General features: G+C 39.4%; 2 protein-coding genes across 8 annotated transcripts in view; one reads left to right on the forward strand and one right to left on the reverse strand.

The window, feature by feature from the left end:
- abhd18 (abhydrolase domain containing 18) overlaps positions 1-10,373 on the forward strand; it is a 37,423-nt gene extending 27,050 nt beyond the window's left edge. The window contains exons 9-13 of the mRNA XM_015344855.2: positions 2,725-2,814; positions 3,146-3,247; positions 4,083-4,446; positions 6,028-6,190; positions 8,128-10,373. Coding sequence (XP_015200341.1) covers positions 2,725-2,814; positions 3,146-3,247; positions 4,083-4,446; positions 6,028-6,190; positions 8,128-8,185 — 777 coding nt within the window. The 3' untranslated portion in view covers positions 8,186-10,373. The remainder of the gene's footprint in view (positions 1-2,724; positions 2,815-3,145; positions 3,248-4,082; positions 4,447-6,027; positions 6,191-8,127) is intronic.
- mfsd8 (major facilitator superfamily domain containing 8) overlaps positions 1-15,932 on the reverse strand; it is a 63,346-nt gene extending 47,414 nt beyond the window's left edge. For 5 of the 7 annotated variants that reach the window (XM_015344852.2, XM_015344845.2, XM_015344853.2 and 2 more), the window contains exon 1: positions 15,827-15,926. The gene's annotated coding sequence lies outside the window, so the exon portion shown is untranslated. Of the gene's footprint in view, positions 1-15,826 lie in introns of all 7 variants that reach the window. The other 2 variants (XM_015344850.2, XM_015344846.2) reach the window with 2 other exon arrangements.
- Between the last annotated feature and the right edge of the window lie 1,370 nt (positions 15,933-17,302).

Consider the following 17,302-nt stretch of genomic DNA (forward strand, 5'->3'; position numbering starts at 1 on the left):
TACAAAAAACGTTATATAAAAGCAGGAATTATTATTTACAATATCAAAATCTATTTTCTTATTAAGGAAAATTCAGACAATGTCTCTGTGTAAGATTTTTAACACTTTATTTCACCAATATTTATTTTATTTGCTATTTGACCTTTCTTGGGATCGATGCACTTTAGATTGTGCAACAAAAACTTGTGCTTCATCAGAGAAACCTAGAACAGCGCTCTGAGATCTGTGCTTGGGCTTCTACCCAAGCACCACGCTGCAGCTCAGCCTCACAGCCTCTGCAGCAACATTCCTCTTGGCAGATTTGCACCAGCTCATTTGTGTTTATTAGACAGTCCTTGTGAACTGCAGTTTTCAAATCATTCCAATGGATTGTGAAAGTGGTTAAGGTTTGGACTTGAACTGGGCCACTCAAGGACATTCACCTTTATTCTTGATCTACACTGTTTTGGCTCTGTGTTTGGGATCATTGTCTCACAGATGTGATGTATATTCGCCCAGGGCTCCAGGTTTTTAGCAGGTTGAAACAAGTTCCCTTGCAGCATTTGCCTATACTTTGCTCCATCCATTTTTCCTTCACTTCTATCAAGATTCCTGGTCCCTGCTGAAGCATCCCCATAGCATGATGCTACTGCCACCATACCTCACTGTAGGAATAGTGTTTCTTGGGGCATGGGCAGTTTTAGGTTTCTACCACACGTAGTGCTTTGAATTTAACTCTATGTTGGTCTCATCTGACCAGTAAATGTGATAGCCACTTCAATGGTGAACATGCAGAGGCCAATGGTAAGGCAATTATATATCATAGTTAGGGTAATTTCTTTCACCTGTGTAAACGTAGAGCTAATTGATCGCAGGGGTCTGAATACTTATGCAAGCAGCACATTTCAGTTTTTGTCTTCCTTTAAGATATCTGATGACAAATATTTCTTTTTTTTTTTGACTATGTGAGTTTGCAATTCTAGCACTTTATATACAGTACAACAATGACCTGGAGATTCAGAGCAAATAATATAGATGCCTGAAAAATATGATTTGAGTCACTGCATACTACAGCAGAAAATAAATTCTGGAAAACTTTTTGATTTAAGTTACCATAAATCTTTTAATGTGTATGAATTACCTAAACCCAGTTACCCAGCACAAATCATAGCTATTTTAATATAGAGATTTTTGCCAAATGTTACCTTCTAAAATCAAGTACCCTACAGTTTGAAGGAACAATAAGAAGCACTATTAATTTCCTATTTCAGTTTAAGTTCTCTCATTATTCAGCAACTGTTATACTGGTGTTCAAAATTTAAAGAGTAAACGGTTTCCTAGGATTTAGGTTTGATAATATAGAATATTCTTTGAGCATAGCTCTTGCTTGTAAACCAAGAAATGTCCAACGTGAAAATTGAGCACACCACACAAACGTGCTCAAGTCCTCATCTCCTTACTTCACTATTTCCAGTGGAAATTCATGGGAAGGAATGTCACGAAAACACAATTTCAATCTTAAGAGATGGACATTTATGAATAATGGGTATAGTCAGGCAGGGGTTGCAGTAAAGCTAAGTGTTTCAAGAAACATGACATCTAGATTCTGGGGGCAATATGAGGGGATAAGAGACAATGTCCAAAGTCCTTCAAGAGCCACAGCACCTTACAAAGACCGTTTTCTGGCTTTTACTGCCAGATATCAAACAGCCCTCACGGGTGGCCAGATCGCATGAGTGCGATTCACAGCTTTAAGAAGATCCGTATTGAGACCCACTGTAGACAGTAGGCTTTGCCTGAAGGGTCTGTGCACCACATATCCAGTGTTTTGTTTCCTGTTAAAAAACCCCAAGAGACAAACCCATATACTGTATCCTGGTGTCACCAACAAATTGAATGTGATCCTGAAAACTGGGGCATTGTTCTTTTCAGGGTTGAGTCAAAATTCATCTAGGAGGCTCAGTTTCATACCTCCAATTCCACAGAATGAGAGCATTTACAGAGGTGGTGCTGTCTGGGTCAGGACAGACATCATGGTCAAAGGTCACTGACTCCCACATCTTTGGAGGTGGGTTCTTGATGGGTTTCTGACATCTTTCCAAAGATGTTCTGGTCTTGGAAAGTGAAAATCTCACACATGCCCTGGCCAGCAGGATGACCACATGCGAGTCCCACAGGGAACCCTGCAGGATCTTAGGGAACTTGACAGATTATTCCCAGCATACAAAGATGCTGTTAAGCCTGTATTGCTCTAAGAACTGTTGCTTGTATTTTGCTCATCAAAATTTTAGGGAATGCTTATTTCAGGATATTTTCAAGTCGTGGCATTCCTGAAGGTAGGGATCTCCAAAAAAAGGCCCTAGAGAGACACAATCTATCAGAAGTGTAACAATATGACTTGATAGGTTAAACATGCAGTTATATGACATAATTTAAAATATTGTTTTGTACAACCATCAGCTTTCATGGATCTGAGTTCCCTTGTGAATCTAAGTGAATGAATTATTTGCTAATTGATCATATAATTTATAAATGTTCCTAATCTATAACATAAACAGATGATTTAGGATAACAGATGAGACTTACTGAAGTGAGTCACTCCAGGACCATATTTGGGGACCCCTGTTCTTAGGGGACGTCTGGACAAATTAATGTATGATTGTTCCTTAAACTTTGGACAGTCCTGTATAATTAAGTAGGTTCATGGAGATTTTTAATTAATTGCAATATTTGATAATGTCACAGATGGCATCTTTAGCGGTGACAAACTGGCCAAAGCCAATACCACTGGTTCCATGTTTGTCCTGGTCCACAGCTTCCAGCGTTTTTACAACGGTAAGATTATTTTTCATTTACAGTCGGAATATGTTGTTTTAATAGCATGGTGAGCATTTTTCAAGGGTCTTAATTTTTTAAAGCCAGCACAGTAATGTTGTTCAACATTTGTCTGAATGTTAAAAATGTTGCAAATATTATCTATTAGTTCCATGCCACCATAACTCAGTGAAGACAACACCTTTAACCAAGCAACGCAATCTAGTGTTTTATGGTTCCTTTATGTTAATCATATTAACAATATAGTACCTTTTAAAAAAGTTAACCTTAGACTGTCTTCTCGATATTGCTTAGCCATAGAAAATGACAGATTGTTTTTGTTGTTTTTCAGGGAGTCTTGAGCAAGGCGGTTAATTGGAGGGAACTAGAAAAGCAATATGCCACACACACTGTTTATGAAGAAGAAATCACTAGAATGCTGGAATATTGTGGAGTAAGTGTGTTTAATGAGTAAGAGGTGTTAAATCAATATTAAACCTTCAGTATAATGACCTGGTCATTATCCTTTCATGTTTTTCTAACGTTCCTTGAGGTTCTATATCAGTTTCAAATATCCAGTTTTTAAACCAGTCAGACAATAAACAGTGCTGAATTAAACAAAGAATATGAAAAAAATATTGTTTTATGATACTTTTAATCAATAAATTAATGAAATTCACAGATTTTGAATGCATAAATGAAAGTCTTTAGGTTTTAATTCTACTTTTTAAGCTTCTGTATCTCTGCAGTGAATTGTTTACAAACTTATCCCAAAAATAAATCTGAATCTGGGAGCTTTATATGTTTATTTGAAGCAATGCAGTGAGCTTCCTGCAGCTCTCAGTCTGTCAAACCAGTTTTGTGTTAGTGATTTAGGTGGAATGTCCTCTGGTCTTATATCATTCAGTGTGTTTGTTTTTGTTTATAAAGCAGTTGTTTCCAACCTTTAAGATTTAATGCTGCCTCTTCGTTCTGAGATTTGAATTTGTTTACTTTTCTGATCGCTTATTTAAGCAGCAAACAAAGCGCCAGTTATATTTTTCTTGTCATTCTAATTTTCTGAAAATGAACATTTACTGAATTCTCAAGCTTGAAAAGCCCTAGTATTAGTAGAAGGAGCAGCTATGCAGTATATCTCAAAGTATTGAGCCTAAATTAAGTGACGCTTTCGTGCAGCAAAGTAGTGTCCTGGTTGTTACTGCCGTCTGGAGTGTAATAAATGCCATTCGGGTAGAAATGTACTGTACTGAGTTCTGTCTTTTCCACTTTGCCTGTACTCTCTCACTCAGACGGATTCCTTTAAGATGGGCCAGGACTTTGTGAAGAACGCTCCCAGCAGTCTGGATAATCTCAGAGACCTGGACATCACGTCTGACATCCTGGGCCTCCAGGAGACTCCTGCAGAGGTACTGCTGGAGGCACACCACACCGGTGTGAGGAACTCGGGGAAAGGGCGGCTGACCGGTGGAAGGGAGGGGACGGGCTGCCTGGATCAGACCCTTTCGGCGGTGAGCAGCAGCAGCGCCCACATGGACATGCTCAGTGCCAAGACCATCACCAAGGAAGACAGGCGGCGGTGCTCACTTCAGCGCGAGTCTCTGTGCTTTATGAAGGGCGTCATGGATGAATGCACACACATCGCTAACTTCTCAGGTAAGTGCTGCGCCGGCCAGGCATGAGGAGAAAATCACTACCACAGTGCCCACTTCACTGTGTCAGACTAGTGACTGTACAACAGCACATGATCAAGGATCATACTATGTAGGAGAATATTGTGCACAGTTAATGGTTTCTTACTTTGGTGACCTTTCCTTATATATAATGTTCTTATAAACTTGTTTAATGTTTTTCAATGACTCAGCTTGGCAAACTAATTTCAAACATTAATCAGTATTGATACTTTTTTTTCATTGAGGGATTGGCATACCGCCTTGTCTAAACATGTTGATGTTCCTATACTGTAATCCAGAAGTTGCAGAGTAGCTGAAAGACTGGTCCTTAGATTAACAGCATTCAGTAGAAAGCAGAGGGGGTCTCCCAAATTTTGGGAGAGTTATAGTTCGTGCAAGACACTTACTCTAGTACAGTATATGAGGAAGCGGAAACAGGCACTGATAATGTGCAGATTTAATGACAAAGGCAACAGTGCTGTCCGCAGCTGGAGTTTTATCTCTGCCAGTGGGTGTAAACCGTATGTGGCCTCTTAATGATGTGTCCCAGAAGAAAACACACAGACAACACCAATTTAGGCAGCACAACGATGCTGGAAAAGTTTAATCAGTCCTGACTTCATTGACATAGTAGGCGGTTTCTGTTTTCAAGTTGAGAAACTGGAATTAGTTCTGAATGTGACTGTTGTGAATTGTTTCTTTATTCCCTGAAAGAAGGATCATAAAAAGAAGGGCAATGACATGTTCCTTCTTTTCTGTCTTCTTGCTCTGTCCTTGTCTTCATTCCGTGTCTTAAGTTTTTCTTGCCTATGTATTTGTGCTGACATGTGTGCCTCTAATGATTTATAGTGAAGTTAACTGGAGTTAACCATCAGGCAACCCCTTTGATCAGCTGTGTTTACCTGAATTTTAATCCACCTGCCGCTAGGCAAATGCTTCAAACATACCCATATTTTTAGGCTTTTTGAGTAAGGTCTTGAGCAGTGCACTCATACCTCCAAAAATAAACAATGAAAGTAATAGCTCCTATTAATATATTAAATAACTACCTAAAAAAGTACATTTTAAATCAGATCTGGCCCATTGCAGGATAAAGAGTTTGACACCCCTGGTTTAGACTTTGGTTCCACCACTCCTGCGCTGAAGCTGCCACCTGCTAATGTCTCCTGTTTATGGCATTGATGAGTTAGTCCCACTGATGTTCTTTAGAGGTCAGGACAGGTGAAAACACTGGCCACAGCAAGACCTCAACATTGTGTTCTTGATGTTGTACCACTCTAATCTCAGAACTGTGTGGACTTGAATTATCCTGTTGGAAAATCAACACTTCCACGTTGACTACCAGGAGAGGAAGAAATGAATGCTGGTTCGAGAACTTGAATGTATCACTGAGGAGATTGGTTGTCCTCAATGCCCACCAGAGGAGTGCTATTGGCAATTCCTCCCCACATCATAACAGTTTCACAGCCCCAAGTGGATGAAATAACAAGACATTATTTTACAGGTTCTCCACACTCTGTGTGTTACTGAGGTTTTGTGTGTTGGTGTGTCTATGCTCTGCCAGTCCCTGTAGACCCCAGTTTGATCATCGTGGTCCAGGCCAAGGAAGACGCCTACATTCCCAGAACTGGAGTGCGCAGCCTGCAGGAGATCTGGCCTGGCTGCGAGGTGCGCTACCTGAACGGGGGTCACATCAGTGCCTACCTCTTCAAGCAAGGACTGTTTAGGTAAATACAGTACTGAGGAAAAAAGCTTCATGGTTTGATGACTGTGCAGGCCTACTGATGTTGTCTTATTTTCATTTCTTCTGTGTTATGTTCTATGTTATCACTAACTGTGGCTGAAATGCTGTTCAACACATTTGTCTTCTCCTGAATTTATTACTGTAACACTCTACTCGCTGGGGTTTCTAAATCCATGTTTAACAAACTCCAGTATGTCACAATTCGGCAGCCAGAATCCTGACCAGATCTAGTGCAAGTGATCACATTACTCCTATCCTGGAGTCCTTGCACTGGCTTCCTGTCAAGTTTCGTGTCGACTTCAAAATCCTCATGCTTGGCTTAGCACCTCAGTACCTGTCTGAGATATTATCGCTCTACTCCACACCTCGCAACCTTCGCTCTTCTAATTCTGGGCTCTTATCTGTCCCCCAAGCCCGTCTACACTCTATGGGTGACAGAGCATTCCCAAGGCTTTGGAACTCTAGCCGCAAGGTTATCAGAGAGTCACCTTTTCTAAACTCCTTCAAATCCAGACTCAAAAGATTCTTCTTTAGAAGAGCCTTTACTTAACTGGTTCTGCTGTTCTTTACCATTCTGCTCCTTCTGTATTCAGTACCATTGTCTACTCTCTCCTCTCATTGTGTATATCTTGTGTATTTTTTTATTGTTGTTGTCATTCTGTAAAGCGCTTTGAGAAGCCACATTTAAAGGTGCTATATAAAATAATTTGTTGTTAATAATAAAAATATTTATTTGAAAGATTGTTCTCTATAAAAGGACATTTATATTAATTAGCAAGAAGCAATGAAAAGTCCCCTTAAATCACAAAACTCTTTTACTCAAGGGCCTCAAAGTCTTTTACGGTATATACAGTAATAATGCAGAGCTTCAGACTAATAACGACCCGGAGCTCTTTATTATTACCATCTTCTTACTGTATTATTTGCTCAAATTAAAGAGTTTTATGCTTATCTTGGGTCTTAAAAGAGTTGTTGATCACAATCAAATACCACTGGTGAGGTGCAAACAAACTTATTAGGCCATTGATACCTGCAGGTTTCTGAAGTCTGAGTAAGGGGATCGGAGATGACTTCATAGAAGCACAATGAATTTTTAATTGATATTTTATCATTGTTCCTGGAATCTATTAAACAGGGTAAATTTGTGCTGTTTTATGAACAAATATTGACACCTACATGTAGGTAGTATAAAAAAATTAACTTTGATGAAACAGACCCTGGCACTTATGAGGTGCTGTTAAATACACTTTTAAAGCTTAATTCTTAAAATACTCAGTTTTATAGAAATTATGTTTGTATGTTTTGGAGCATTGCGTTATGAACCCAGTAACTGCATGTCCATGATAGTTTGTTCTTTAGTAACTGACAGTTATACTTGATGTGTTGTCCATGTATGTAATTTATGTCAGTACTGTCCCTTATGATCTTGTTTGTTACTTGTAGCATGAATTCTGTAAAATTCCTGTGTAAGGTGTGTGTTTGTTGTGCTGTGCTTTGGCACATTTGTCATGTACGACTTAACTCTGGTGCAAGCTGTTACTCTGGTGAAGATATAGCAAGACTTGTCTTGTCTAATGCACATACTGTACATGGTTTTCTGTTGAAGAAATGTTCAAAAACACCCAAATGATATGGTGTAAGGAAAAACAGATAAGGAAACTATGTGCTATATTTGAATTATTTATCTTTGGTATGAGAAGAAGAAATGCTTTTGAACTGACGCTGATCTTTATGTACTGTAAGTAACTGGCATGCTGCATTTAACCCAGGTACAGTTCTTTTCACACCCGATAACTCAGAAGCACTTGAAAAACTTAATGTCATGTTATTGTGCAACAGAAGACAAAGAGAAGGGATTAGCTCAAATAGACCACTTCTGTCATGTGTTTTAAAATACTTAACACATTTTCTCTGTTCTAGGCAAGCCATTTATGATGCCTTCGACCGCTTTCTTCAGAAGTACTCGCTCTCTAGCTGAGTCAAAACACAAACATCATCTACTGCCAATGATTTGGATGAAAATGACATTTGAAGCAGCTCTCGCCACAAGCGCACTTAACACTGAAAGCATTCTTTATGACAAGAACTGACTGAACATCCTGAAAGCAGCACTTTTTTTTACCACATGAGTGAATATCGTGACAGCATCCCATGAAGATGCGCTGCTACAAAACCTATAATTAGGAAATATAAACGGAATGTAAAAGGGATGTAAAAGTCTGATTTTAAGAGAAATCTTAAACCTCTTAAACCATGGGCCACCAGAACATTTTTGTATATCAGATACATCTAGTCAGAAAGAAGTTAGTGAAAAAATTAAAGCTTTATTATTAATCTGATTAAAATATGCCTAATCATTTTTAAGCTTTCTGCTGTTGAGGTTTTTCTAAAAGCTTTTTAAGTGTTATGGTTGTTTCCACAATTGAACAGTCTACTGGAAGTAAATCCTCTGACCCTGCTGAAGCCCAATTGTGAGTGATAATGAGATTAAAAAAATATATTTCTCACAACCAGCTACTAGAGCTTAAATGCCATTTCAGCACTGGTGTTTAAAAGGTTCAAGAAGGTCAACAGTCTCTCTAGCTGCAATGTTCAATATCTGTACTGTATGTTATAGATTAATTCAAACTCCTTTACATAACTTTAAAAAAAAATGACATATTTAAAATTACAAAGCCGATTGCCATGTTAAAAGCTTTTACTGGTTGTGTTCTCTGAAACTGGTTGATAAACAGCTCTTAATCTTCATGCAAAGTAAATTCAAAAAGAGCTCCGATCCGGCAGAGCCAAGTTCCTTTTTGTGCCTATTTCTCTCAGTATGCCCACAGGGAATAAAGTCCACCTGTTCAATAAGCAAACAAATTCTTAATAATAATCCAAAGGGAACAATAGTACATTCTGATTATGTAGGTGGTCATTAACAGCTTTGGCTGCCATTTTTATTTAAACAAAGACACTTATACTAGTTCTGTGTACAAGGTGGGGTCATTTTTCATTGAATTGAGTGTACATATTCTTGTATGAAAAGAAATGCCTACCAGTATAGTTAAAGAGAACAGTTTGCAAGGTTGCATGTTTTATAGCAGGAGTAAGGGGTGGGCACTTGCAAGTAACTCATCAATTTCAGATGCCCACACAGAGTCTGGGAAACGGTCATGTCACTAATCAGATGATTGTGGGAAGGAGTTAGTCATTTTACAACTAGCAACACACTGAAGCTAAACAAGTGTGAGTCTGTCCAGTACATGAATGGGAAAATACTATATTACTGCAAGTTATATAAAGGAAAATCACTGGAAGGAATTATTATTATTTTATTATTATTCAGTTTCCCTAATACCACAAAGTGTCTTTGGTGCTGCTCCTTTGATCACTGCCAGTGATGTGCTTCTGTGAGCCTCTGTGGGGCTTGCAGCAGTTCAGGAGGCGGCAGATCGACAGCGAGTTTGTTTAAGAACAGAGCTGCCAGTGCTCGTTCCCTTTGTGCTGTTGTGAAGGAAGTCATCAACAGTGGAAACAGTGCGCAAGGAAAATAAAACCCAAGGTCCTTTTAATCTTCATCGCTGGGAGGTTTCCGAGAGTCGATTCCTTTTTTGATTTTGATTCTGACATTTTTGATTCGATTTATTGTATCTGATGGTTTCTAGATAGAAAGGATTGAATGATGGGGTGGATAGCCAGTGTATGAACATTGTTCTTCATAATCTTCATAATCGTCCTAATTCCCTCTGCATTACAACTGGAAATGCACAACTTTATTTTTATTGTATGTTTAGGTTTATAATAAACATTGATTTTTTTATGTCTATTAAATATAATTACTGGACATTTGCACAGTGCATGATATTTTCTAAAACTGGTCATGGAGTACCCCTGTGTCTGCTGGTTTATCTTCCAGCTAAGCCCTTAATTACCAGTGTTAATTGGTGCCTTGCTGGTGTAGGACTTTGGGATGTCTGTGTGGAGCTCTTTTGTTTGTGTCTGAAGTGTGGAATTCTGGAGTTGAGAACAACTGAGTGGGGAGAGTGGAGCTCATAAGAGGTCAGCTGGAAGGTGGTAGGGGGACAAAGAGTGAATGAAAAACTAACCCCCCTAATTGTATTTTGCCATTTTTATATTAAAACTGTTGCTGACAAGGAAGAAATAAAATCTGTTCTTCAACCCAATATTTCAAAGAGATTCAGTCATCACACTGATTTCGATTTCCCTCTGAACTCTAAAATGCATTATTTCCAACAACTTCATCACACAGATCTTTATGCTGTATCCTCTTTATCTCTGCTTAACCCGCACTTAGTAAGTGATGAGCTTTGGTGGAATGATTTTCGTACTGTTTAACACCAGTCTGTTAGATTTTAGCTAGCACATCTGAGTGGGGACAGTCCTGAATCTCACCAGTCAGCACAGGATTTTTACAAATCTCATCCAGTCTTTTAAGATCTAAAAGTCCATTTTGAAAAAGGCCTCACGTAAAACAAGAAGTACCTTTGATTGAGAACTAGAGTGAAACCAACAGACGACAGACCAACAGATTGAGAGCCACTGTACTGGGTTGTTTATTTATTCAATGCCTAAATGCAGATAAGAAATCCTGAATGTGTAAGCAGATCAATTAGTGGCAGCAATCACCAGCTGTGGTGACTAAGGGCCAAGTTAGAACCAGTAGACACAGGGGACACTTCAGGACCAGGACTGAGAAGCACTGCTTTAGATCACCTCTTCTACTGCACCCACTACTGTCAAGTGCTGCCCCTTGAATCAAGCTGGGGGGACCCGTGCACAGCTCTTTGGTATGCCAGCACATCCAAGGGGAGCTGGTGGTACCGGTCTTTTTTGCAGAATACAGACAAGGTGGCAAGCCGAGTGGCCAAGGTCTGGTTGCACGACCAAGCCATCACTCTGGTCTGGTCTTCCTCATCTCCATGAAAGATCTCCTACAAGAAGTGGGATTCACAACCCCACCTCTGGTGGCTGTGAAGCTCCTCAAATAGGCCAAACCTAGACACCATTCCCCACAACATGGTTTCAGTGCCATGGGAGCTCTCTGGTCCGGCAGCGCACAGGCCTCCTGCCAAAAACTGGTCCACGACCAACAGGACGTAGTGGTTTCCAGCCTGTGTGCGAGGAGTCGCGGGCATTCGGTAGGATTAGATGAGGGCCCTCAGCCTCTGCAGAGCCTTGGCCACTTCAGTTGTGCCCAAAACTTGTCCGCCTGCCAAACGTCAGGCAGGGCAAAGGCGACTGCAACATTATTATTGCACTTCACTGTGTCTATAATTAAACCAACTCTTAAGCAGCAACATATTTTTCACTTTTGAAAGATGATGACGTGGAAAACCCACAATTATGAAATGACTAAATAGTGAATTTCTCAATACTTTGGAATTGCCCAGTTAAGTGGTACACCAGTGTTTCCCAATCCCGGTTTTCCTTACCTCCAAATAGCTAACAGCCTATTGTACTAGTCTGTGTACAGTAACAAGTAACAAGACCGTTCTGGCACAACATCTAGTTTTATTCATTAACGATACAGTCTTCCCATGATGCTGCCTGAGAAAGAGCTTTGTGCTTGAAACGTTTTGCTGTTTGCAATTTTCTATATGTATTAAACCATCAATGTTTTTTCACCGAGGCGCCGTTAATTACTTTGCGCTCGTTAAGGCTTAAGAGTCGAAGCCGCTTAATTTTAAAAATTAAGTGGCTTTGACTCTTACCTTTCTCACCAACTTTCAAAAGCAATGAAGGGACACAGTATTTGTCGATTACTAATATTAGCTCTCAAGGGTCTTAAACTATAATGCGTGAGATATTCCGTCGAAAACTGTGAGTTAAATTAACGGAAATCTCTACAACAAATTGTACGTTCATTACATCCTCTTTTAATCACCCCAGGCTTGATGCAAATATGTGAGTTGTTTTCAGACCAAGGCGTGAAACCGCCAATGCGTAAGACTTGAGAGCTATGCGATTAGGTACGACGCGATTGCTGGCTGGGAAGTGATCTAGCGTCGTACTACTAAAAGACGGATTCTTGATAGCATTTTGTCAGCGTTCACGCTTTTGTTTGGCCAGGCAAGGGAAGTGCGGGAAGCCATACAATCTACTGTAGATACGACCAGGAACCATTGTGACTCAGATTTAAAAAAAAAACTGAAATGTGAACTATAATTTAAAATGTTGCAGCAGCTTCTGTTTTCTTACACGTATGTTGCATGTACCCAATAGATGGCCTCAAGCAAGAGGCTTGTCATTGGTGCTAGACAGATAACAGATGGTGAGTAAAGTGGCTCCACCAGTGAGTGATGTATTTATGTTGTTATGACTTGCTGATGCTTAACCTCATATATTGAAGCATATTTGAAATTACTTTTATAATGTAAAATTTTCTTAAAACCACAATTTTTGTGATAAGGATTTTGTTAAATTTCATAATTCAATTATGTGCAACATGAAGTCAGATTTTGTTTTAACACTATTGTAAACATTTTTCTTTTATGCCAGATATTTGTTATCAATAATATTTTAAGACGCTGCGCCAATGTCTTTAATAATATGGAGAGCAAAAAAAGCGTTTTTCAGGAGCTTGAGGCATAAGTACAGTATTTATAATTCTATTGGCCATCCAAAAGAATGGAAGTTTGCCTTGTACATCATCAAACAAAACTACAAAAAGAAATGAAAACATAAAATAATTACACATTAAAAACAAATAATAGTCCTTGAGATGTAACAATACATATACATACATAAACTCAAGGTAAAGTTGGATTTTCAGTCCCTCTCTTTTCTTTATAAGCAAATTGCAAGGGATCCAGATGATCTGCATTTGAGAGGAAAATATGTCTACAGGTAGGCCTCTTCATGCACTTAGCCAATAGGTGGGTGACTGCCACAGTCGAAAGTCACTTAGAACTCTGCCCTTAGATCGTTTAGGTACAGGTATAAATAGTTGGAACTTTCCACATTTGGAACAATACACGTAATGACTGAAATAACTGCGTATGATCTTGCCTAATTGATTAGCACACACCTTCGGCACCTTTTCCCACAAACCATCTGGCCAGGCGCCTTGTGTGGTTTAATCTGAGAGAGACACTTAGCAACCTGTATCGGCAAACCTATGAAAATCCCCTCAGATCATCTCTAAAATCAAGTGTTACAACTTCCATAAAAGTAACTGAGATCATTAGGATGAGCTAACAGCACAAGTCCTATTCTGTTTTCCTACCTCTGCCTGTGATCCTTGTTTAAGATTGCCTGCACAGAACCTGTTCGCACCTGTGACTTTAAAATCCCTATTAGCCTGCCTCAGTTTTTACCTAAACACCTAGTCCTTCCCTTTAAGAACAGCGGTTTCCCCCTTTAAAAAAGCGACTTTCCGCACATTTAAACACATTTAAGACACCCAAGGCACACTTTAAGGGACATATTTTGACAGTTTTAGAAGTAATGACAGCGCTTTTACAGAATGTATGCCATGCATTTATACAATCTGTCAACTCGTATAGATCCCCGTACGAGTCAAACAACACCTGCCAGTTCGCAGTATCATATAGTACATACTGTACTGTAAGCTCCTCCTGATTCTCCACTGTCCATATCTGGGCACAGAGTTCTCACGCTGCCTGTATGTAGGGAGGAGATGAATGACCCATTTCTTACGTCGGTGTGCACACCGCCTTGTATGCGTCTTCAGTCTTTCCGTAACACTGATCCAAGATACGCGTCATACGAGCGGAGAAAAACACATGTTGCTCCAGGGTAGGAAAATTCGCCGAAAGGGAAAGAGTAGTACAATCCCCAGGAACAGAAACCAGGCTGGTCATGGTCGTGAAAGCGCATCCGTAAATGCTGGCAATATTCCTTTCAGCAGCCTCCTTGTTATTCGGTCCGGGCACATAAACTAAAATAATGATCATCTGTCCAAACAGATGATCATTATGTTAGTTTACACACTGTGTCAAACAAGATAGCCTGACACATCTTGCTTGACACAGTATCTCACAGTCCTTAGTACACACACCTGCTCCAACACACTAAAATGTATGGCCCAGATGTTGCAGACATACAGGAGACGCACAGGCTACAGTCGGTAGATTTCCAGGATGCTGTCGGTCATCCTTTCAAAATATTTAATCCAATTTACTGTTAAGAGACCAGACATTTGTTCAAATAATTACTGGGAGCAGATGTGGACTTCTTTGCCTTCGCAATCTATTCCTAAAACCATCTCCAGCCCCACGCCTATTGGACAGATTCCTCCTTTTGCCATTTGTTTAAAAAAAAAACTTTTGACCAGGCAATGTCTGTACCGAAAGCAGGAATTGAAGAGAGTACTGTAGGTAGTAGCGGTAGTAGGAAGATCTTGGTACTCACTGAAGCCATAACCGTCGATAACGATTTGCAGAGTTTTTTTTTACGTCTAAGAGCAGTTAAAATAGACATCATCAAAATTACAACGTAGTGTTCCCCTTTCACACTTGCAACACAATTAAACTCAAACAAAAAAAAATGACAAAAGCTATGGGTAAAATAGGTACGGTTTCACCAAAAAATCATGACGTTTGTAGACACTGAACAGATGGTATATATCCGGATCAAAAAAGTGTCCGCTGACTATATTTTTTATTCCAGGTAAGTGAACTAAGAAAAACTCGTTTACAATGATGACCCCTTTGCACAACATGCAATTTCCTTGAATAATTCCCAACCTTAACACCAAATGTACAACTGCAGAATCCCACTTGACAAGTAGCAAGGGGGAAATCCTTAGCGACTGCACTTATGTTTCTGAAAACTGTCCCTGCCTAGATTGAGGGCTGACACATTTATCAATTTCCCCTCAGGTAACGTAAGTCTGACTATTCAGAAGATGCATCATAGTACACATGAAGGTACCATTCCTCTTGACTAATTCATTGAAACATCCAAACTGTGATGCGCTGTTGATTTAGTTTATATTATCGACGACGCCGTTCACCAGTTAGAAATCATAAAAATAGTGTTATTAGATTCTTCAAATCTAGTTAGTGTCTACTGGACCTACATTTCTTAATTAAAAAAACGTGTGTACCCCATTTTAAGTAGGTTATCGGCAATACAGTGATTGTGCTGTACACATGCTCTTTCGTCGAACAAACCCGACACCAGTTTCAAAAGTAAAGTTCCAACCTTTTCTGTTAATTTGAGACGTGGCTGTTGGCACGTCTGAAAACAACATTGGATTTTCCAACAGAAACATTGGATTATACACAGTTCTGCAAAGAAAACACCTTTGCAGTTAAAAATGCGTTGCGCCCGTCGTTTATGTGATTAAAACAAGCACACACAGAAAACAATTCAACTCTCTTCTCATTCTAACATTTTGATACTTTTCTAGTATATTTAGGCAAAAATTAAGCAGATGTGTATCAACAGAGTACTTCACATCATTGCAAAGCATATTCACCATAGAAACGCGTTTTGTCTCAGTAATTTAAAGTTTTACTAATACATTCTAAATCTGAAATATTCCGTACCGCCCGCAACGGCAGTTTATATCCTTCTAATTACTGCACAAAAAAGCCAATTGACGTTTACTTGCCATAAAATGAGATATTTCACGTAAATAAGTAAATACCTGTCCAAGAAACTCCTCTACGGTTCAAAGGCTCAGTGACAATTCCCTCATTTTCTTGCCTCTTCACATGAGGCAGGCAAGCACTTCATAGCAGAGAAAGAAAAACATCCACTACTATCACGTCACTATATATAATGAGTGAGGTGTGGCTGTGTGACGTGTATACTGGCTTTTAACAGGACCACAGCATACCTGTCCATAGCTGGGCACACGGACACTGGGTCAGTTTGACGCACTGCTTAACTTTTTTTTTTGTTGGACTGTCGTTACGGGAGCCTGGAGCACGTGTAGAAAACCCACCGAAACATTGGGAGGCATAGTACAGTATTACTCAGATAATTGTAAAACCTACTAGTACTGAAAAAATGTCACTTAAAAGGAATAGGGGCATTCGTTTTCAAAATTAACCTAATGGGCAGAGAATGTTTTAGTTCGCGATGTACTGTACACTATGTAATAATACTGTATGTGAACAGTTCATGTCTCTAGTGATCCTGCAGTAACTTTGAACTGTAACATATAACTTTCCACAACACCGTGGAGTAATGCCGCACATAAAAATAATCTCTCGGCTGATTAGGAAACAAGAATGTCTTCAGCTTTTTACTTGAACAATTGTTTTTAGTTGAGTGTTAAATATCAGATTTCACAGAATGAATATTACAAGTCAATTCTTCCTTGTCAAGATATGATTGATGTACAGTGACATACAACCCTGCTGTCTTGTTTCTCCAAGGACAGGGCCGAACAAACTATGCCTGACGATATAAAAGGAAAAAAAAAATCTGTTTGCCAGCGAATCATGTACCCGTAAGTGAACTATGTGCGGATTTGGCATCTGAAGTAGTAAATAGACAAACTTGAGAAGATTGTGCTAATACATGTGAATACTGTCTTTTTTGTAACCAATGTATTAAATATGTCTGTAAGAGGGTGTATACATTGTTAATATAAGAGATGTCCTTGAGGCTAGAAAATACAGCACGGAGAGAAGACCGACAAATTCTGTCCTGCAGCTTGGCAGAAGCTCTTTCAACCTGCCCACAGGCACGTAGCAAAACCTCTCTACTCAACAATGTTACAATTAGTAACTAACGTCTTCTCCTTGGTCAAGTATACTCTGGTCCTATGTAAAGCGATATTATAACCAATCGTTGCAGAATCTACCTTAAATATTGTAATTTACAGTATGTTATCCTGTCAACGTGGCCTTTCGGGACACTCTCTAGGCTAGTAAACATTGTCTTTGTACACAGTAAGTCTGGGTCTATTGTACTGTACATGTAGACGCCTCAAGTTTACCTCAATTTTCGATCAGTATGTACGTTTCCTTAGAGCAAAACTATATGCTAATATAGAATAGTTTTCGTGCAGGTGAGATGCTAGTCTGTGGTATCAACTCTGTAGTGTCAGTCCTGCAAATAAGAGATTGCGTTGTATTTCTTGTAGTGAACTGCGATGAAAAGGCTGTCAAGC

Source organism: Lepisosteus oculatus, chromosome 1, assembly GCF_040954835.1.
Source record: "Lepisosteus oculatus isolate fLepOcu1 chromosome 1, fLepOcu1.hap2, whole genome shotgun sequence".
NCBI classification, from domain to species: Eukaryota; Metazoa; Chordata; class Actinopteri; order Semionotiformes; family Lepisosteidae; genus Lepisosteus; species Lepisosteus oculatus.